The sequence below is a fragment of the Camelus dromedarius genome, chromosome 13 (genome assembly GCF_036321535.1).
Source record: "Camelus dromedarius isolate mCamDro1 chromosome 13, mCamDro1.pat, whole genome shotgun sequence".
NCBI lineage: Eukaryota > Metazoa > Chordata > Mammalia > Artiodactyla > Camelidae > Camelus > Camelus dromedarius.
The window spans coordinates 70,733,820-70,756,805 of NC_087448.1; the positions used below are offsets into that span (position 1 = coordinate 70,733,820).

General features: G+C 45.6%; 1 protein-coding gene across 4 annotated transcripts in view; it reads right to left on the bottom strand.

Moving 5' to 3' along the window:
* Positions 1-219: 219 nt before the first annotated feature.
* PARP4 (poly(ADP-ribose) polymerase family member 4) overlaps positions 220-22,986 on the bottom strand; it is a 66,776-nt gene continuing 44,009 nt past the window's right edge. For 3 of the 4 annotated variants that reach the window (XM_031465670.2, XM_031465669.2, XM_031465672.2), the window contains 9 exons: positions 22,736-22,906; positions 22,389-22,469; positions 20,995-21,075; positions 19,955-20,050; positions 19,255-19,395; positions 8,557-9,624; positions 7,260-7,359; positions 3,941-4,073; positions 220-601 (listed from right to left, as the gene is read on the bottom strand). In XM_031465670.2, coding sequence (XP_031321530.1) covers positions 424-601; positions 3,941-4,073; positions 7,260-7,359; positions 8,557-9,624; positions 19,255-19,395; positions 19,955-20,050; positions 20,995-21,075; positions 22,389-22,469; positions 22,736-22,906 — 2,049 coding nt within the window. In that variant the 3' untranslated portion in view covers positions 220-423. Of the gene's footprint in view, positions 602-3,940; positions 4,074-7,259; positions 7,360-8,556; positions 9,625-19,254; positions 19,396-19,954; positions 20,051-20,994; positions 21,076-22,388; positions 22,470-22,735; positions 22,907-22,986 lie in introns of those variants that run through there. The other variant, XM_031465673.2, reaches the window with a different exon arrangement.

Sequence of the window (22,986 nt, forward strand, 5' to 3'; positions counted from 1 at the left end):
TCCTCTAAGTAACAAGAAAGGTGTCCAGGGATCTGCAGACGGGACCACACCAGGGAGCACGCGCACCGAGGGCCCTGGACGCAGGCGTGATGCCAGGATGGCTGCCGGGCCCTGCTCGCGGCTGGGCCAGCTGCCTCCCAGATCCCGAGCAGAGAAGAAGCAGCTTCCAGGATGGTCCTCGTGTACCGCATCACCTTAAAACACTCAAACCCCAAAATCTGCCATATTGAAATTTTTATTTTATAATGCTTGTTAGTTCATCACAACAATAAAGACTGCTTCCACTGATTTTAAAGTGACCGCTACATTGAATAAAATCACAAGTTTTGCTATAGGTATCCATTAATATCTGATTATTTTGTACACAGAAGCACGAAGAAAGACAGTTTAAACTGCAGTCATTTGCTTCGGCCCTGGCAGTGGTTACCGCCTGTGAGGCCTGGCAGTGGTGCCTGCAGGCTGCATCCCCAGCAGCTGTTTGGTGGCCGAGTCCCAGTCTTTACCCAGCTCGAGCCGCCAGCAGATGGAGGGATATTGTCCTTCAGTTCTTCTTAGCCACTCACTTGCTTTCCGTATTTCTTCAAAAGCCCAGGGGATACGCCTAGATTAAAAATAGTTTTTCTGTCAATTTTGGGATATAATTACATATGAAATATAACATGGACCAGATCCAGCACATTATATCAGACGAAATCTGTCAAAAATTAACACTCTTCATAGCAGCGGTTCTGACATTTTTATGGGAGTTCTTCCACCAGCCTGACATGGTGCTTTTAGCCCCTTCCTCACATGGTGAAGCATACCAGGCCCTCGCCGCCCGGCGCCACCGCCTTCACGGGCGTCCCTGCTGCCCCCAGGACCACGCCAGCTTTCACACGTGTTACCAATGGTTGACTGTCATCCTCTGCTCATCCTCCAAGCACAAACCCAGCGCTGTGTTCACACTAGGCTTCCACCTGTCCCTCCCTTTTGCTCTTCTGGGAATTCTCACCTCAAACTAGTTACTGGTAAAGTCCCTGAGAGTCACCCACGAAACTGGCATATATTTAATTTTACAACACAAACTGGCAACAACTTACTAGTAAAATGTGCATAACATAAAAACTTCTAGTTTGTGTCCATAAAATGCTGTCGAATATTCAAGTCTATTTGAGACTGAGAAAAATTGAGATTTCTCATTAATATTAGATAGGTGTTTCCTTGTTTGTTTTGTTACCTGCTAGAACTTGTTAGCAAACAAGCATTGACATATATTAAAGGATACGGGAGGACACGAAGAATTTGGAAAGTCTCTCTATCATTCTGATTTTTCTCCCCTGGGAGCTGGGATGTGGGCCATCAGGGTCCTGTGGTGGTTGAGAGCTGGGTTTGATCCTGCCTCTGTAATCACACAATGTACAGCCCTCACTCAACCCTGCAAGCCTCAGTTTCCTCAGTTATGCCACTAATACAAGATCCCATGTGTTTGTTGTGGGGATTAACAAAACGCATGAATTTAACATATTGAACGGTCTCTGGCACCGAGCAGGCAATCCATAAAGGTTAGCTGAGTACCTGGGGACCTGAACACCTAAACGGCAAGCGAGCCCAAGGAGGTTAAAAGACTGATGGTTCCCAGTAATTACTAGTCTGCTTAGAGTCACTGACCACTGGAGGCAAAAAGACTGATTTAAAATATTCTCACAGATTCAACTGGCCTTCCTTTAATCCAGTTGGTCTCTGAACTTTTGACTGACCACCCCACCAGTATGAAAATTTTGTTTGTACACCTCCAAGCAATGTGCTGCCGCATTAATATTATGGACATCATGAAGCAGAAAAAATAGAAAAGTTTTAAATATGCAAAAAGCAGGAAATAAACATTACTTAAAAGAGTTTTATTTATTAAAGTGCCAACAAACCATATTGTTATCTCACAATAACAGTACTACAGTAAGAGTAATGTGATGGAATATATTTCATTATCTTGGAAATCTTGGTTTAATAATTTGTGCTACTGCAGTTCAAAAGGAGGCTGAACGTTATTAATCCTTATTCTAACGGTTATCACACAGTAAGGAAAAGATTTAAATAGAAGTGGTTGTGCCTGTCAAATCAAAGACTAACTTTTCAGTCTATTCATTCTTCAAAGTATTTTTCTTGATACTCATTTAATAAACTCCCATTTTTCTCAAGGAGTTGTTTTGGCAAACTAATGAGAAAGTGTTGCTCTTTTTAAAAATGAAGGCACATATTCCATAGAGTAAAATGCTCAGTTAATGATCGTGTAAGTGTCTGTTTTGTGTTTGGTGCAGTTGGGAATGGAGAATTTAATCGTTGTTGTGAGAGGGTAAAAACAGATCTACTAATTTATTTTAATTTCATCCGTAAACATATTATCTCAACGGGATAAGAACTTTTTCTTAAACATGACACTTAAAAACAGTGATAAATAATTCTTTAATATCACAAAATATCTAGGTAATGTTTAAATTTCCCTAATTGTCTTTTTTTTTTAATGCAATGGGTCTTGTTCAAATCAGGATCCAAACAAGGTCCACACATTGCCTTTATGTGTGCCGAACATCTTTAATCGACAGGTTCCTCCTCTCCCCTCTTCTTTCACTGTCATTTATTTCCTCCCGCTCCAGACATTGCTGCCTGCATTCCCGCAGTAGGACTTAACATGTCCAGTCTCTGTTCTCTGACATCTGATCTTCATTATGTAAAATCCCTATACAGTTTCCAAGTCAAAACCATAAAACGAGGCACATTAGGCGAAGCCTTACTTCCATCCTGTCTCCTCCCCAACCCCCCAGAGATAATAATATTTTACTAGTTTTATTAGCTTTCCCCCATCTTGCCTTTTGAAAAACATAAGCAAACTGTGTGTGTGTGTGCGTGCGTGTGTGTGTGCGCGCGCGCGCGTGTGCGTGTGCGCGCGCGTGCGTAGGCGGCCTCTGCCTGGGGTATGGACGGGGTGCTGACGGGTAAGGAGGATTCTGACGTACACTCAAGGCCTCTTGCGGTCCCCGGGGCCGGCCAAGGGCGAGGGCGGGGCCCCAGAACCGGCTCTTTCCACACTGCCCCATTTTAGCAGAAAATTCTAAATCTGAACCTGGTCTTCTAGGTGCTTCTAAAGTTGTATTTATCAGGGTAGCGCTTTAGACGTATTTATTTTAACAGTTCGCTAGTTTGATTTACAAGTTTTAATACTTAGACATATAGCATGTGGGTTCCTATTTGTATTCTTATCCCAGGCCCTGCAATTGTTAGATTTTCCAAAAGCACATAAAAGAAATACACTGCAGTGAAAACAGTACTAACCAGGACCCAAACAGCTAGGCCTCCGTGTAAGCGACACGTAAACTCTCCAAGCCCCAGTTTCCTCTCAACCCAAGAAGTAAAAATACTGTCTGTCTGGCCTCCCCAGGAAGAGCTCTGGGAAGATGTTCCCTGCAGACAAAGTATCTCTGTGCTCACAATTCCGCGTGGCTTCCTCTCAGGTCAGTCAGGAGCTGGCTGAGCTTTTTTCCCCTAAATAACCCATCTCCTCCCTGCACATCCCCACCCCCATACACAGTGTCAACTACAGCCTGGAAAAAGCTTTTCTAAACAGGAAGTTATTGTAAAACAAGTTACTTCCAATTATTGCATAAAAACAAGCTGATTTGTGGCTGCTCAGCATAAATTAGGCATCGACTTTCATTCAATGTAAAAGTGGCAAAAAAAAAGTTGATTATTTTGTGGGGAGGAGGGAATAACTGTTAATTTAGGAATGACTCTTCATAATTATTATATTAGACCCACAAACATATAATAAAGACCTCGCTGATACACACATACACTTGCCACAGCTTCTTTTCACTCCTGATTAAAACAAATGAACAAAATGAAACAAATAAACTGGGCTGAGGGCAAAAAGAAAAGAAATGATTGACAGGACAAGTGAGTGAGTCACCTGGAAACAGAAGCGTCATCCAGTTTCATCAGTGACCTGGAGGCTCCTCCCTGCCGTTCCAGCCTGGAGCGGAGGAAGTGCAGGACGAGAAACGTGGCGACCAGGTCTAGGAGCCGCTCTCTCCCTTTCACACCTAGAAGCGGAAACGTGTTTTACGTCTGTTAGAAGCTCTGCACCCCGCCTGGACCTGCTTACCAAAGTTCTAATGAAGACTTACAATACCAGCAAACGGCAATACGTTCGCGCATCACAGAACTCTGTAACACTCTTCAAGGTCCTTCGTTAGCCTGCTACTTAAATAAAAAAGGAGGGCGAGTGGAGCAAGGTCTGCCATCATATTATCCTGACGGCTGCTAGGAACCTGAATCACACCTGAGCCCCCCTCTCTGCCACCTTTAGTAACCAGAGGTGCAGGAAGTGCTTCTAGGTTCCTGCTACAAACAGCTCAGAGGAATAACCCCAAACATGCAATAGATAAACAACTGACACGGCTGATTAGATCACGGCATCAAATTATTCTGAGTGATCGGCAGTCTTGAAATTGTTTTCTAGGCCCAATATGGTGCTGCTCCTGTCCTGGGGGCCTGGGCAGCAAAACAAAATTTTGGTAATTTTTGTGTTCCTGGTAACTCTCTGCTTGACCAGAAACATGCCACATCCAGGCAGCCAAACCTCAAACACCAAGCGAGCGCTGGGGTCTGATTCCCTGTTCCTCGACCTTTCCAAGTAAGGTCGGCCAGTCAGCCGGGCACTTCCTGTCTCCTGCTCACCTGCCTCTACAAAAGCTTGCAGCCCTTGCCCCTGACTTTGCCATTCTCCCGGCTCAAGATGGAGACTGCCTGCTTCATCAAGTGTGAAATAAAAAATGTTCAGATCAATCGATTATTTAAACCGTGCATACTGGTAACCAGTGTTAGTTACCCAAATCAAGATATTTTACTGTATTATGAAATACCAAAATTGAAAATCAATGTTTAAGTCTATTGAACCCAGAAATTAACACATTTGAAATTTTAAAATGCGAGTCGTGTGTTTGAATGACTTTATATAAATATTTTGATTCTAAATATTGTTATTTTTCAAACCTCTAATGTCATGAAACCAAACTTTTCACAGCTGTCTTGAGAGGGTTCAGATCAGGCCACCCCAGAATCTGCCACTTTGGCGAGTAGATTATTTCGAGCTGAAGGCTGTCAAGACCCAGGAGACCCAGGAGAAGCTTTTCACGTTGCCCTGAACTGCCAGAAACAAATTAGAAAGGGTGTGTGCAGAGCTGCTGCCAGAGACAGCCTTCTCTGAGCCTGACCTGCCTGGCAGGCAGGACTTTGTTTACAAGCGTTTCCTCTTCTCATCTTCCTGGGAACTGCTCCCCCTGAAGCCCTAGCGCCCTTATCCCTTTCATCAAAATTTTAGAGAAAAAAATCAGGTACTATTTATTCAATATTTTTCTACCCATCCTCTCTCTCTCCTTCAGGGATTCCAGTTACACAAAGGTTAAACCTTCTGACTTGTTCCACAGGTTTTCAATTCTTTTTTTCACTCTGTTTCTTCCTTTCTTTCTATGCTTCAGTTTGGATAATCTTCATTCACCATTTTATATTATTATAATTTGAGTTACATGATCCCTTTTTTCTCCCTATTTTGTCCATTCTGCTATTAAGCCCGTCTGACGACCTTTTCATTGAAGACACTGTATTTTCCAGTTCTAGAATTTTCCTTTGGTTCTTGTAGTTTCCAGAGATCTCTTTGTTGAGATTCCCCCGCTGTTCAGCCACTCTGTCCTTTCTGGTAAGTCCTTTACTGTATTCACACGAGCACCGTTCAGGTCTGTGTCCACGCGTCCCAGTGTCCGGGGCACTGCAGGCCAGTGTGTGCGGTGCGTTTCCCCCGATGTCAGGTCGTACTTCCCTGCTTCTTTGTGAGTTATTTTCGTTCTGTTCTGAACACTGAAGGCGATACCTTGTAGAGACTCTGGATTGTGTTACCTTATCCTAAAGATTGCTGCGTTTTGTTCTGGGGGATTCTCTGAAGGCTGTGCTTAGGGCGTTGTTAGGGTGGGCCTACTTCGCTCTCCCCTTCATCCTGTGGTAGGGCCCTTGATTGTGAGCTACGGTGCTCAGGGCTCTTTTGTGGTTTCAACGGCAAGCCTGAGACATTTATCAAGTCTCTAATTTGCTGTGACTTGAACACCAAACCGTGTCTTCCCAACACCTGGCAGCAGGTGAAATCTCTGCTCAGCTCTTCAGCTTCCCAGCTGCTGTTGCCTTTTCCTGGATTCCTTGGAGTCACCCCCTGTGCGTGCATAGGCTACGGAAAGCCAAGGATCTGAGGGCGATTTTTTAAGCAGATTTCAGAGCTCCCTGTTTCGTGGCTCCCTCGTTTCTAGGATTTTCACCTTTAATTTCCAGCCCCTGTGGGAGCCTCAAACTCTGACCCCTGTGCCATCCTCCCATTAAGACTTTCTATGTCAGCTCTCACCTCCAAGTGCCTCATGAACTGAGAAGTGCCTTCAGGTGAAAAGCGGGCTAAACGTGCAGCTCACCGGGTTTGCTTCCCTTCTTTCAAGGTTTGAGTCCCCTCTAGTTTCTGCCTGCTTTTGATTGTATTCCAGGCCTTTGATGCCTTTAAAATACCTTGTCCAGGGTTAGTAAGTGTTATTGGCAGGAGTTAGTCAGCTCTTCTTTCATTCCAGGAACTGGAACTCTCTCCTCATGGAAACTGTCATCATGACTTTTTCGTCTAGGGCAATTCGAGGGGCACATTTCCCAGCCCCCTGGCATCTGGGTGGGGCTCTGGGACTAGTTCCTGCCTCATGTTCTCTCTCCTTCCTGTCTACCAGCTAGATGATGCCAGAGTAATTTTTTTCTTCTTTCCTTTTCACCAAAGTAATTTTATTTTTTAAATTTTTATTTTTTTATTAAAGTATAGTCAGTTTATACAAAGTAATTTTTAAGACATGTTGACGGTAGAGCCACGATATGGAAGGAGCCTGGGTCTCTCAGCGACCATGTGGAGTGGACACCTGCTAACCAATGCTCATCTGCGATGTGGGAATGGAAGTGATCTTTGTGTTAAGCTACTGAGATTTTGGAATTTTTATAGCAGCCATTGCTACTTATGCTAGCAAATTTGCATAGGTGGTACCCTAGCTAGTGGTAAAGATACGACTAGAAATTAGTTCCATTCTTTGTTGGTTAACAAACAAATACAATTCCATTCACGTGTAACTTTAATTACTACAGTAGGACACTAGTTTACAAAAAAAATTTATAACACTTAACGAGTATGCCATTTAATAAACAGAAAAATGGTGACTCACCTAGAGATCGTATGCCCTTTTTTTCAAGAAAACTGATTAAAATATTTATGTCAAGGTTTAATATAAATCCCAGCTCTGGTGTAAGTTTCCAGAAGCCATCCTATGAAATTAAGAAAACAAACTTAAGTCACATTATTGAAATTTCATCACAGAGTTAGTTATGTAATGAATAATATGTTTTCAATTTTTCCAGTTCCGTTTATTAAGACATTTAATCTTCTCAGCCACTTCTTGTGGAGGTACTGTTCTCACGACCACTTTGCAGATGAGGACACTGAGGCACAGAAACGTGAGTAGCTGGTCCAAAGTCACACAACTAACGAGCAGTAGAAGCAGGAGTTGAGCCCCGCAGCCTGGCTGCAGGGCCCACAGACAGCAGCTCGGCCACACCATCCCACGTTCTCTCAGGCAGGGAAGCTGGGCAGCTGTTATTATTTTTAATAATAATATTTTTATTTTAATAACCTGTTTAATAACCCTAGCCCTGTCCCTAAGCACTCCATGAAACAGACGCTATTACTACTCCCATCAGGGGGAAGACCCCGAAAGGCTACCTGACGTGCCCCAATCACACAGGGGCGGGGCTAGGACCCAAACTGAGTCTTACACTAAGTCAAGTTGCTTTTCTGCTTCACAAAACTACATCACATCAAAACAAATAATTACAGATGTAAGATGGGGCCTTAGTACCGCTCAGTGCCATTGCAAGAACCACATTTATAGAGTCTTTACTAGCTTCACGAACGGGATGATAATCCCGAACACAGTCTTCCATGTTGAGCGGCAGCCCAAAGACCTCACGTGAAGGCGCGCAGGTGCGCGCACAGCCTCACAGCGAGGTCAGGGTGAACTCACCAGTTCTAGAACCTCTCCCCATGACCCATCCAGGGAGGCTAGTTTCCTTCTACTTTTTTTCCTTTTTTTTTCTTTAAATGGAGGTACTGGGGACTGAACCCAGGACCTCGCCCATGCCAAACACAGGCTCCACCCCTGACTACGCCCAGGCCCCAGGGAGGCGGATTTTCAGTTGAGGAACATGAACACTCACTTCCACGGTGTTCTGGCCTAACAGGTGAATACAGGTAGGTAAACACCAGCCATCATTGAGCACACTGTTCGTTCAACTGGCGTTTTTCAAAACAAGGTTTTCTGTGAAGGAAGCAGTGCCACATCCGGCCCCAGCCCCTCACCTCACTATGGACTGGCAGTGGTCGGTGTGATGACCAGGTACTCTGACTAGCACGGCTCTAACCCTGGAGCTCAGTAAAGCAGACACAAGGAGAAACAAGAGCAGTACCTCAGTTTGCAGGCTGAAGAGTTCAGCCCAGGGCACGGGACGCCTCCAGCTCTGTCCGCAGGCTCTACCTTCCTCATCTTTTTGTGCCTGAAAGCTTGTGGCAAAGTCACCGCTGCTTCTGTCAGACTGTGCCCTACTTTGCACCTGCTTAAACATCATCATCAGAGAGCTCTGTGTTTTCTTAATGTCTGTTTTAGAAGAACTCTCATGACGTGAAAAGTCACGTTGGAGAGGCTCTGACTGTGCAGCTCTGGGAGGACTGTCTGACAGAGGAGCAGCCCCCGGTTCCTGGCTAGCGAGGGCAAACAGACCTCCTGGCCGCTGGTAACTGGTGCTCAGTGATGCTGGGGAGCTTTGAGAATAGAGAGCAGGGTGGTGACAGCCGAACCCCGCGGCTGGAACAGGGGGAGGAGCTCTGGGAGGAGGGGGAAAACGATGCTGCTGCAGGGGAGAGTCCAGCTCCGGGCGGAAACCCGCAGGGCCGCAGGGGGCGCCCCTTGGCTCAGTTCCAGGGGGCTGTGGTGTAAACCAGGCACCCGGAGGAGGGCACCCCACGAGGAATTTGAAAACTGGGCTCTGGGGAGACATCCAGCGAAGGAGACCCTGCTCATGGGAAGCGTCAGCGCAGCTGTCCCACTCCAGGTCCTCATCAGCCTCATCATCCTTGTAGGACACGAACAACTGCTGGGGATCCTCAGGAGAACCAAACAGAGAGCTCTGAGGGGCTGAGTTTGGAGGGCAGGGTGGAGGACAGCCAGCAAAGGCGGGCACTAGGAGATGGGATGAGCCAGGGGCGGCAAAAACACTGGAAACAGCCATTTTTTGTGCAATGGCTTTTGTAAATAGTGGTTTAATTTCTGTTTGCTTAAATGACTCCACCTGACTTAAATCCAACAGCCTCTCCACACCCCTGCATTCAGAACTGAGTGTTCCAGGTTCTTCTGGTGGTTGGGGACCTAAGCTAGCCACTTCAGAATCTTTAGAAACTTTCAGCTTCGACGATTTACGTCTTTTAATCCGAAGTTTGAGTTTCAGGCCTTCGTTCCATTCAGAGACAGATGACAGAGGCTGTGCAGAGAGAGAAATCACAGTGTGAGGGAGAGGCCGGAGGAATACGAGCTGCCAGGCAGGCACACTACTCGCTGACGGCCTGACCTCAAGCGCTCGCTTACCCCGGATAAGAGGTGGGGAGCTGACGAGCACGTGCCCTCCTTTCACGGACGTGGAGCCCGAGACCTGGAGGGAACATCAGCGGCAGATCCACCAGAGCCCTTGTCTCTCTGCTCTGGAATCACGGGATTTCAAACTCCCTCATCTCCCACGAGAGGACCAGAGAAGGGACTTGCCCAAGATCTGACAATCAGCAATACCACTGTGTTAAATTAGCCCTAAAATAAGCCGATTAATTTGAAGCAAAGTACTCTATACGGCACTACAGCAATATTTAGAGAATGAGAAAACTGAAAAGAAAGTCAAAAGCTTTAAAGTAAAAAAATTAATGTATCTTTTGCACCAGAATATGAGTATGTGTAAAACAAAAGGGAACGAGGGATGCTATGTCAGTCCTATTATTTGAATGTCGTTTAAAAAGCATTCCTTAAAACCTGCATGTAAAATAAAATTCAATTTTATATGAATTACAAGTCCTGGAGATAGTTTGGAAATAATTAGCCTCTCATTTTACCAACGTAGATGAGCTGTTTTTTAAAAAAGAGTAGTCCCTTCCCATTTCAGGCAAATCTCAACGTACATTTAAGTAATTAACGCAGAACATGTGACAAGACATACATTTCAAAATAATACTTGAAAACAGTGCTTATCTGGTTAAACGTTGCTTAATTAGATAGGCAAAGTGAAAAACAGTGAGGGACTAGACCCATCAGACATTAAAGAATTTTATAAAATTGCAGTAATTATAATAGACAAACCAGTGGAACAGAATAGCCAGTCCAGCAACAGACCCTAAAACGTGGGAGTTTCGCGAGTGATAAAGGTGGCATTTCGAGCCGTTTGAGGAAAAGAAGAATTACTCAATAAACAGTGAAGTATTCCAACTGGATGAAAAATTAAATGTAAACATGAAACCATAAAGCTATTCAAAGAAATAAATAAGGGGAAATTTTTTTAAAGCATAATCTCTGAATGGGAAAGCTATTTCTAAGCACGACAAAATACAAAGCAATATAAAACAAAAACAAGAAACCTAAAGATTAAAGAATTTGACTGCATTAAAAAAACCTGCATGACAAGAAGATGGTAAACAACATCAGAATACAAACAGCAAACTGGGAAACTTTTGCAACTCATGTCACAAAGGGCAAATTTCCCTAATATATAATTTCACTAAAATAAATGAGAAAATGAGCAACATCACAACTAAAAAGGGCACAAGACACTAACAGACAATCCACAGAGATGGTGAGTGCGCAGGGCTTTCAGGGACGTGAAAGTGTGCCTCGTTCGAAGAAACGAACGATCATTTAAATATCACCTGTATGCTTTTCACCTGTCAGATCTGCAAAGATCAGAAGTCGCCTCACACCCTGGGCTGGGGAGGGAGCAGGGAACAGGCCCTGGCAGGCGGCTGACGGGAGTGTGACCCGGTGTAGCCTGCTAGAAGGCGACGTGCTGGGAGCTGTTTAAAACCTCAAAACAGACCGACTTGGTCGGAACAGACACCAAGCTGATGAGCTCTGGAGTGAACACAGGTCCACGAAACCACCCTCACAACGAAGAGAACGGTGTACACGTGACTCCCAAAGCACCCCCGTGCCTCTGGCAGCCCGCCTCACCCTCCCCTCGGCCACCGAGCGAGCGCCCTCGGCTGGTTTGCATACGTTTTCTATCAGTGGAGTCACAGTCTGTATTTTTCGTTTGACTTCTACTCAGCACAGCCGTCCTGACATTCACCCAGGCTGCTGCACGGATCAACGGTTAATCCCCTTTTACTGCCGGGTGCTAGTCCGTCCTGTGGCTCTCACAGTTCGTCTGTTCATTCATCACCCGATGGTTGTGTCCACCTTCTGGCTGCTACAAACAGAGCCACAGTGAACACTCCACACAACTCCCTGTGTGAACACGTGCCTTCGTTTCTTTGGCTGGGTCAAACGACAGGTGTATGTTTAACTTTTTAAGAAACCGCGAAAGAGTTTTCTGAAGTGGATGTACCATTCTGTACGCCCACCAGCAGTGCGTGAGAGCTACACGTGCTCGGCGTCCTCGCCACCCTGGCACACGGCTCCCTTTCCGCCGTCTGGAGGGCACGTGCGGGAGGCGCCCTGTCCCCATCTGCGTCTCCCTGTGTGACAGATGGCGCCGAGCACCTCGCGGGTGCTTGCTTGCTGTCTGTACATCTTCGCTGGTGAAGTGTCTGTTCAAATCTTTTGCTCATCATTTTATTGGGTTGTTCTCTTATTATTGAATTGTGAGATTTCCTTATGCATTTTAGATAAATCTCTGTCAAGCATGCTTTGCATTTTCCCCCAGTCTGTGGTCTGCCCTTTCATCTTCTTAACAGTCTTCCGACAAGTAAAAGTTTTCGATATTAATGAAGTCCAGTTCAGCAATATTTTTTAGTTTGCTTTTTTAATTTAAGAAATGTTTGTCCAACCCTAATTCAGTAATATTTTCTCCTATATTTTCTTCCAGATATTCTTGTTTTAGTTGTTACATTAAAATCAATAAGCCAGTCTTTTTACAGGGTGTGAGGCAAGGGTAGAGGTTTTTTGTTTTGTTTTGTTTTTTAGTATATGGCTAGCCAACTTTTCCAGAGTCATTATTGAAAAGATCATTTTTCCCCCATTGCCTTGTCTTGGTACCTTTGTAGAAAATCAGTTGACTCTATACAGGTGGACATACGTCTCGACTCTGTTCCAAAGGTCTGTATATCCGTTTTATGTCAATACCACAGTCTCCTAATCACTGCAGCCTCAGGGTAAGTCTGGAAACCAGAGTGTGAGACCGCCAGCCTCCTCTTCCTTTCCACTGTTGTTCTGGCGAACCAAGATCCTTTACGTTTACATGTGAAGTTTAGAAAAATTTATGAACGTGGGCCCAACATAATCACATAAATCCTTAAGGGCAGCAGAAGGGAGATGAAGAGGGAAGGCAGAGATTTGAAGTGTGAGGACTTGAACTTAGTTTTGAGGGTGGAGGAAGGAGAACAGGCACGGAGGAGTACACGCACATCTAGAGGCTGAGAACAGCTCCACAGCTGACGGCCAGCAAGGAGGTGGGGCTGCAGCCCCACAGCAGCCAGACCTGAATTCTGCGTTAGCCTAAGTCCATCCCAGGAGCCTTCAGAAAGACGTGCAGCCCCGGGGGCTCCTTGACCCCAGCCTCGTGAGGCCCAGGAGCCAGCTGAGCCCGTCACACTGCTGCCCCACTGCACGGCGACGCAGTGTATCAGTTAATGCTGTTTTCCGCTGCTAACTCTGGTGATTTGCTGCTGCAGCAACAGGAATGAACATATAAGGGGTTCCTTTATTCTACTTACTTTGTATTTAATTTGATCGTATTGAAGTGGAAGCTTATGACAGTGTTATGAGACTTTTTTTAACCTAAGCATTTAATACTGTAAATTTCCCTGTGAGCACTGCTTTAGAAATATCCCACAACTTTTGTTGTGATTGTTTTCATTTTCATTCAGCTCAAAATATTTTTACTTCCTCTTGTGATCACTCCTTTGACCCACGGTTCATTTAAAGTGTGTTGTTTACTTTGCAGACCTTTGGGGGTTTTCCCGGTGTCTTTCTGTTGCTGGTTCCTAGTTTGGTTCCACTGTGCTCTGGGAGCTACTCTGTATGATTTCAATCCTCTTAACTCACTGAGACTTCTTAAATGCTCCACCGGACGGTCTATTTTGGTAAATGTTCTGTGTGCCCTCGAGAAGAATATGTTCCCTTTTGCGCTGGGGGGATGTTAAATCCACAGGTCAATTTGGCTGATGTTCGTCAGGTCTTCTATATCCATACCCATTTTCTGTGCACTTGTTCTGTAACAGTTTAGAAATGGGTCTGAAATCTTTGATGTTAATTACGGATCTGTCTCCTTCTCCTAGTTCTGTAAGTCTGTAGAGCCATTTCACGTATTTTTGAAGCGCTGTTTCTAGATAACCAAACATTTAGGACGGAAAGAGCCTCCTGGTCACTTGACCCCTTTATTATCATGAATCAAATCTCTCTGTCTCCAGTGATATTCCTTGTTCTGAAATCTACTTGGAAAAAGATCCAGCCACTTTAGGCTTTATCTTCCATTTCTTTCTATGTTTTTAGGTTGAGTATAGTAATATCTTCCCATCACTTTAATGTATTTAGAGTCTTATGTCTAAAATGAATTTATAGCCCCTATATGGTTGGGTTTTACTTTTTAATTCAATCTGACAATCTCTGCCTTTTAGTTGGAGTGTTTACACCACTTACCTTAAGTGTGATTATCAATATAGTTTGAGTAAAATCTACCATGATGTTACTCATTTTGTATCTGTCCTATTCACTCTTCCCTTTTTCCTTTTTCACTACACTTTCTTAGATGAATGTTCTTTAGTCTTCATTAGGTTATTAGCTACGCTGGTTTTTTCTTTTTAAAGTGGTTGTTTTAGGGTTTACAATACACATCCTGAACTCAAGGATGTATCACCACCTCACCGATAATACAAGGTCCTTAAAAACAGCACCTCCAACGCCTCTCTCCCTGCCTTGTGCTGTCATACATTTTGCTTCTACATTTGCTTTAAATCCCACAAGACATTGTTATTATTTTTGTCTTAAAGAATCAGCTACATTTTAAAGAGATTTAAAGAGTAAGAAAACACTGGATTACATTTAAACAGGGTCCCCACTTCAGTGCTCTTCTTTCCTTTGTGTGGATCCATACAGGAAGGCACCATTTCCCTCTGAGGGCTTCCTTTAACATCTAGTGTAGTGAAGGCCTTGTCCTGATCCATGCTTTCAGCTCTTGTACTTCTGAAAGAGGTTTTAATTTCACCTTCCCTCTCCCCCCGTTTTAAAAACTGTGGTAAAATACACGCGACATAGAGCTGACCATCTTGGCCGTTTTAAGTGTGCAGTTCGTGGTGTTAAGCACATTCACACGGCTGTGCGGCCGTCCCCACCCCCAGCCCCGTAACGCCTCTCACCCTCTGGAACTGACACTCTGCTCCTGTTAAGCAATAGTCCCGATTCTCGCTCCCCTCGCCCCCGACGACTGCCGTTCTCGTTTCTGTCTCCATGACTCTGGTGACTGTAAGTACCTCATGGAAGTGGGATCGTACTATGCTTGTCTTTCTGTGACTGGCTTATTTCACGGAGCACAATGTGCTCCAGGCTCACCCGTGTTGCAGCGTGTTGCAGAATTTCCTCCCTTTTTTAGGCTGAACAATATTCCTGTGTGTGTACGGACCACATTCTACTTATCCATTCACCCAGTGGTAGACACTTCAGGTTGCTTCCATGTTTTATCTATTACGCATAATGCTTCTATGAACATGTGTATGCACGTATCTCCTCGAGACCCTGCTTTCACCTCTTTTGGGTATATACGCAGAGGTGGAATTCTGGATCATGTAGGGAATTCTGTTTTTAATTTTTTGAGGCATTACTATATACTGTTTTCCACAGCAGCTGCACCATTTTACATTCCCTTCAACAGTGCACAAGGGTTCCAATTCCTCCACATCCTCAGCACACTTGTTGTTTACTTTTTTTTTTTTTTTTTTGGTGTTGCCATTCCTAATGGAAGTGAGGTGGTATCTCAGTTCAGTTTAATCTGCATTTGACTAATGATTGGTAATGTAGAGCATGTTTTCATGTGCCTATTGGCCATTCATATACCTTCTTTGGAGAAATGTCTATTCAAGTCCTTTGCCCATTTTTGAATGGGTTGTTTGTTTTGCTGTTGAGTTTTAGGAGTTCTTTATATATTCCAGATATTAACCCCTTATCAGACAAATCATTTTCAAATATTTTCTCCCATTCTGTGGGTTGTCTTTTTATTCTGTTAAATTTTGTCTTTCTATGCAGAAAGTTTTTAATTTTCATGAAGTCCAATTTGCCTTTTTTTCCTCTACTTGCACTTTTGGTTTCATATCCAAGAAATCACTGCCAAACCCAATGTGGTGCAGTTCAAGGTCCGAGCCTGCCCCGCCATCTTGCAAGCCTTCAACAGACTCCAGAGTTCCAAGACCGTTGCCTCAGACAGCTTCTGCCAGGGCAGTGGCTGTGCTCCCTCCTCCACCCTCCTCCGAGAGTCCTCCTCGCCTTCACTTTCAAAAGATATTTTAAGTAAGGATTAATTCTAAGGGAAGGGTGCGAAGGGTTTTCTTCCGTTTTTCCTTCAGCCCTCTAAACATGCTGCTCCACTGTCCTCTGGCTTGTCTTGTTTCCAGCGAGAAGCCTGACTGCTCCTCGTCTTTGTTCCTCTGTGTGAGCGTCTTCTTCCTCAGGCTGCTTTTAGATTTCCTTTTTATTTTTGGCTTCAAGAAATTTGATTATGAGGCGCCTTGGTCTCGTTGTCTCCATACTTTCCCTTGGGTTTGCTGAGCTCCTTGGGTCTATGGGTCTATAGTCTGATTGAAATTTGGAGAATTTTGGCTATCTTTTTTCAAAAAAATTTTTGCCTGTCCTCCTCCTGGGACTCTGATTTCTTGTACAACAGGTGCCCAGCTTTGTCCTGCAGTTCGCTGATTATCTGTCCATTTTGCCCCCTCCGTATTTCATTTTGGATAGTTTCTAGTTGCTGTATTTGTAGTCTCACTGTTTCTTCTGTAAGATCTAATCTGCTGTGAATCACATCCAGTGTATCTGTTATCTCAGACGCTGCATTTTTCATCTTTAGAAGTTCAATTTGGGTCTTTCTTGTATCTTCTGAATCTAGTTCATGTGCTCAATCCTTCCACCTGGGTGAACACAGAGCCCACTTAGAGTAGCTGCTCGAATGTCCTCGTCTGCTGCCTCCGGGATACCTTGATTTCTGGGTCTGTTTTACTGATTGGTTTTCCCCCTTATTACGACTCATTATTTCCCCTTTTTGCCTACCTGGTAATTTGTGAATGGACACCAGACATGTCAGTTCTACTTTGTTGGGGTGCTGAAAGTTTTTAAAAAATTCTTTTACCTAGTTTCGAGCTTTGTTCTGGGACATAATTCAGGTATTTGGAAATAGCTTGATCCTTCTGAGTCCTGCTTTCCAGCTTGGTAGGTGGGGTGAGGATAGCCTTCAGTCTAGACCCTTTGGCAAGGCAGTGGGTCTGGAGCCACAGCTCTCTGGGTGCTGCACCAATGCCCGGCTGCTCGGAGATCTTTCCTCTCAGTCTGGTCCTTTCTGGTGGTTCTTCCTCGGGCCCCAGGTTGCTTCCTCACACAGACACTGATCGGCACTCAGCCAAGACCACAAAGGGACCCCCTGCAGGTCTCGGGGGCTCTCTCCCTCAGAGAGAGCACGCTGCCCCCCGCGGCCTTCCGAGCTCAGCGACACCACCAGGCTCTGCTTGGGTCCACTGTCCTCAGGCTACAGTCTGGAAACTCTTCCCAGGCCTCAGGCTGGCGCGACCCTAGGACCCACCCATATGTTCTCTTCCCTGAGGGGTCACCCCTGTTCTGTCTGTTGTCCAGTGTCTGGAAACCATTGTTTCAAATATTCTGTCCAGGTATTTTTTGTCATTTATTTTGGTTGTTTAAGATAGGAGAATAAATCCAGCTCTTAAATGGGTGACGTTACTTCATCACAGTCAGTAGCAGAAATTCCCTAGCTATCTAAAACTTTAAACGCACATACCCTCCGGCCCTTTAAGCCTCCTTTCAGAAATACATCCTGCAAATACACTACAACCCATGGGAAATAACATGTGCAAGGTTATTCACTGCAGTGTTGTTTGTTACAGACAGGAAACAAACTGTCCGTGAATAAAACACTTCGCTAAGTGAACCCTAGTGTATCCACACGACATCATGCTGTTCAGCTATAAAAACAGAGATGCTCTTCTTTAATCGCTCTCCAAGGTACAGATTTAAAACAACGTATAGAACAGTGTGTAATAGTATACACACTGTATATAGCATGTCCCTTTAAACAGGTGGGAAAATTCATCTTTAGCTCTTATATGCACATGCTGTCTCTGCAAAGATACCACAAGGAGCCCATAGTAATGGATACCTCTGGGGGGGACCAGGGTGAAGGACGAAGTCGGGGAGGGTCCACTGCCTCCCTGCTGTACTGTCTGGATACTGGACCACGTGACTGTAAGAAACAATTCTACTAAATAAACAAAATAAGCCCTACTTCCCAGCATGAATCTTCCATTCACCAAACTCACTCACCCTCCTCTTCCCCTTCCGGCCCACAGTCTCTAGTTACGTTTAGTTTAGCTGCCGTCATCTCCTGAGGGGCAGCCCCGCTCCTGAGAGAGACACGGAAACAGGGAGCGCAGGGCTGCAGCCTCAGGGCCCGCGTCAGTGTGTTGCTACTAACAGCAAATCATTGACTTTAATGAAACAACTTACCTTGAAAATTAGATCAGAAGTTATTTTTTACAAAATCTCTGCCTTTTACGCGTTTTCCATGTGGTTTCACGGGTGAGGAGGAAAGGAGTGGTCGGGGTGAGTGCACGAGGAATGGCCCTAAATCAAGCGCGCCCGCCCGCCTGCAGGCCTGGGTGTGAACACCCCCACCCCTCCACATGTGTGGTCTGAGGAAAGGCGCTGAGCACCCGCGAGGGGCTCGTCTGACCGTGGAGAAAACGGAGACCCCCAGCTCAAGCGAGTGGGCGCAGCCAGGACGGACCCCAGGGCCCGGTGCTCCTCCCGTGAGCTCCTGCTGCCTGAAGTAATTCCAAGGGGGATGCTTCACGGCCACATTCTGGCAAATGAGATAAATCCTGAGGAAGAGTAACCGAGGCTTCAAGATTTTTGCTAAATTACATGGTTCATTCAGAAAAACTATTTTGACTAAAATAAAGATAAATGATCAAGTCATCAATTTAACTTGTAATTTTGTAATTTGTAATTTTTCATCTTACCAGTTTAGATCTGGAAGTATCAAGGTCCAGGGTACTTGCAGAATTAGTATAAATGATTGCTGTGTGTGATTCACTGTCTCAAACACACTGAACGCGATTTTAGGAGCAAAGCAGGTGACATCGAACGTGTTTTTATATGCTTAACGAACACAGTAATGTTAAAATGGATCAAAGGAAATGAATATATTGCATATATTGTGTTTTCCCCCAGATTTGTCTCTTCACAAAATTTTTCCTTAGATTCTAAATTCCTAAATTTTGGCAATTTTACTTCTCTGACCCTGGGTGCCTGAGAGTCTCGTGGGCACCGTTTCATTCCTTGGCTTTTGACTATGCCTCCCAATTTTCATTCAAGTCACGCTTCTCGACGTCATCACGTTTCTGGCTTTAAAGCCACAGTGTAAATCCCTGTGCACTACAGGAAACACGGGTGGTGAGTTTAGATTATTACGGCACATCTACTCTCTCACTCAGTAAATGGCTTGACCTTGCTGGGTGACGCCTGTCTACAACAACTACATTGACATACAGCGACCTTCTCGGTCACGTGACAGCTTTTTTATAAATGTGCAAAAGTTCCCAGCATCAGGGAGACAACAGTTCCGTGCACATGGGTGAAAGGGTGCTGCTTTGGCTCAGGGTTCCCCCCACCACGGTGAAAGTACGAAAACACAACAGCGACTTACTTGGTAGCTAATGCTCCCCTGGCTCGTGCTGGCCTTGCGCGGCTCCTCCTGCCAGCTCATGTACGGCAGAAAATCTACATCTTCTTGGGCGATAAGTTCCAAAATATCTGGACTGTCGGGGGACGGTGACTCATTACCATCCTACATTGAATCACAATCAGGTAAAAACAAAACAGATATTATCAATTGAACTATTATTAGAAACCCCAAAGCCTCGTAAATGTTTGGTCTGGAACATGTTTGGGGGTCGGATGGACTGGATCCGGAGCGTATGTCCCGGGCCACAGGTGAGAGGAGGCGCAGAGGACGGCACACTGGCAGCTCCTCCTCCCGGGCCCTCCCTCCTCTTACAGCCTCCGCAACTCTGCTCTTAAAGTCGGGAGGGAGTGAGGGCCTCTCTGGAGTAAGGGGAGCCCAGGCCTTTCTACTTTTGAGGGTCTTGGATTAATAAAAATGGGAAAGGCCAAAAATGTAACAAAACTGTAGTGCATCTTAACGTACACGTGCAAGTAATCTAATTATAACATTAAAATAAAAACACTGGGAACTCATCTGGAGACCATCGCCGCCCCCCACCCCCCAGCCCCGCCGGCCCCGTGCTGAGGCCCTCCCCTCCCTGCCCGTCAGCCACAGCGAGAGCAAGAGTGATCTTCCTGGTGTGTGAATATGAGGTAAATAACCAGGAATTAGCAATACATACCCTTTTCTCAACAGCCACGAAGCTTGTAAACTGTGTTACGAGAGAGTTTTCTTTACTGAGCTTAATAATCAGAGATTTTAAGGTTTGCTTCTTCATCTGGGATAGAATAAAACACAGGAAATCACGTCCGGTTTTACTGTTCACTACTTAGCTACGTATGACCGATTCAACGAGCGTTAGACAATCTAAGAGGGTGCTATTGAGTGAAAGGTGAATCACCTTACAATTAGAGCTTCCAACTAAACACTGAGTCAGTGGCCCTGTCTGAATATCTCAAGGAGGTGACTCAACGTTCCTGCAAAATGGACTCAAGGACTGGCTCAGCCACGGAAGAACTCCTCGGTAAGCAGCCCTCTGCAGCTGGTTTATGAAAACCCTCGCCGTCAAGGGTGCTGAGCTCCCACATCTCTCGCAGACAGCCTGCGGCTCCCACGTGCGAGGGGTGCAACGACCAGTTCAGGGCTGTCTGGGGGTGCGGCTGGGCAGCTGCCTCAGAGGTAAAAGGGCCATACGCAAAACAGAAGCAGAGCCTGGACCAGAGGACCCCGACTGTCTGAGGGAACCCACCGCCCTGCGTGGGACGCCAGCGCCTTATTTCTGGGATGGCACCAAGTGCTAATGCCCCAACCCTCATCTGACAGCGGCCCAGAGGACCAGCCATCTGGGGCGGGGGGGCTCGTGGGGGTCCCTGCAGGGGGCCTGGGCTCTGGGGTCACGGCCTGCACCGCTCCTTCCTCAGCGCAACTGGACACCCCAGCGCTTAGAGAGCGGCCTCTGGGCCTCTCTGGCCTCCCTCCGATGGTAAAATAATCACAGAGGTCTCAGGAAGCCACTGACATCTGTAACTTCATTCAACAAACTAAATTAACAAACGCGCAATCAAGGAACTCCTGCACACCCTGCACCCCAGCACGGAAATCACAGCCATGGTGACTAACGCCCCCCTGCACCCAGCTGTCCTCACGTGACGTCTCCATGGGTAATCAAGGTAAGAAAGGCCGAGAGCCATGGACAAGGGCTTTTACTGTGAGAGAGCGAACCTCGTGAGTCCTCTCATCCTCGTGGAGGACGCCGTCTTCGTGGTCTCGGATCAGAGCACGCGCCACCAGCCTGTGGATCATCTGTGTTTGTGCAGCAAAGGGGAAAAGACTCAGAGGGGTTCTGATTAAAGTCACACAGAGAAAGCGATTTTAAAACTTGACGTGTAATTTCCACACAATAAGACTTTCACAGTGTTCGGTTTGATGAGTTTTAACGAACGCACACAGTTGTGTGACCACCACTGAAATGAACACAGAGTGGTTCCCTCACCCTAAAAAGCTCCCTCCTGTCCCTGCATGGCCCCCTCTGGGCCCGGGCGCCCACTGTCTGTTTTCTGTCCCTATACTTTGCCTTGTCTATAAAAGGCCGTTTTGCCAATTCAACTTATTTCAAAAGATGTAAACAGTAGGAGCCAACTTCGTGCTGTGACGCCAGATCACGAGTGTGGTCTCCACTCAGAAGGGGCCGCCAAGAGCACACAAGGAGGCTCAAGGCGAAAGATTCCTCCCCGTCTTCTCAAACGACTAAGAAACAGAACTTACAAGGCAGCCTCTCCTTTCAGTGATAATTCCAATTCTTGTAGTTTTGTTATTGAACAGGCCCTGGTTCACAGAGCAAGCACAACTCTAACAACTGTGGTTGTATGGAGCACGACCTCCTCCCAGGGAAAATCCTTTTACTTCCCTTAAACTCAGTTTTTAAAACAGTATGAAGATGCCCTTCAGTTCTACACGTAAGTTGTCAGTGAGTAACGTTACACTTACTGATTCAGGGCCAAAATGGAAGCTGTGCTTTATTTAAAACACTAAACAACCAGGAATGTTTGGGAAATAGTTTACCTGGTTATACAAATTCTCCCATGAACAGCCAGTTACGTACACAGCATAGACAAAGGTCTGGAGTTGTCCAGATTTAGCTACAGCAGATTCAGTACTAAAGCAAGTACTACAAGCTTTTTGGAGACAATTCACTTGCTTTTAATCCGAAAGCAGAAAAAGCAAACGTTCCCTCAGTACGTGACCCGTCTTACTCCTGTCCGGTATTGTTACACTTCATGTTTTAAAGTGGCATAGGCGGACCAGCGGCACTCAGTTTTTATGGAGATGCAGACATCTTTGAGAACTGCCCTAAAAATTTTTCAGGCATAAAATGCCAAAATTAACTGCAGTTATTCTGACGCCCACATGGATCCACCTGGACTCAAGACCCCAGACGAAGAGCTGCTGCCTTAGAAACTGAAGGAAAACGTCCTGATCTGTGCAGATAATGACCACGTGCAAGACGTCCACACAGAAAGCAGCAGCACAGGACGTACACGGAGCATGACAGGGGAAAAGAAAGTCGCTTAAACTTTCAAAAGGAGCGAGTCCACAGCTCAAGATTTGACTCTTACAGTTCCAGTTGTCTTCTGAAGCTCAGTAGTTGATACCACTGTAGAAAATTCCTTCTCCTGAATTAACGCACACAGTGTTGCCTGAAATGGGGAAAAAAGAATTCCTTGTGAGCTTTTCTACTTCACAGGGTCTTGGCTAGCTCGGCAGTGATTCTCTCAGTGGTTTTCATGAGAATTAAAAGGCTCTCTGGTGCCCTCGGTTAACCAGCCATTGTGCTCCCAGGAGAAAATTTGCCAGCATATTAATGAGAATTTGAGGATGAAGGAAAGGGAAGAAAAAAAGAAAAAGAAAATTATGAGCAAAATACATTGCTCTTCCCCCAGTTAATCAGCTGTGTGCTCCTTACCTGCGTGCAATGAGGAATAAGCCCGTAGACGAGGAGCCGGTCACTGTGGAACAAGGACTGCACCTGGGCGGGGGCCTGCAGGGGCTCGGGGGCGTCTGTGCTCAGCTGCTGCCATCTGACCGAGACTGAGTGGCAACTCGGAGAACGCATCCGAGTCATCTGGTCTTCTATCTGCATGTGTGAGAGAGGAATTATTCCTCTTTCAAAGTTATATCCAGAAATGGTTACTCAACACTTAAAATAATTTTATA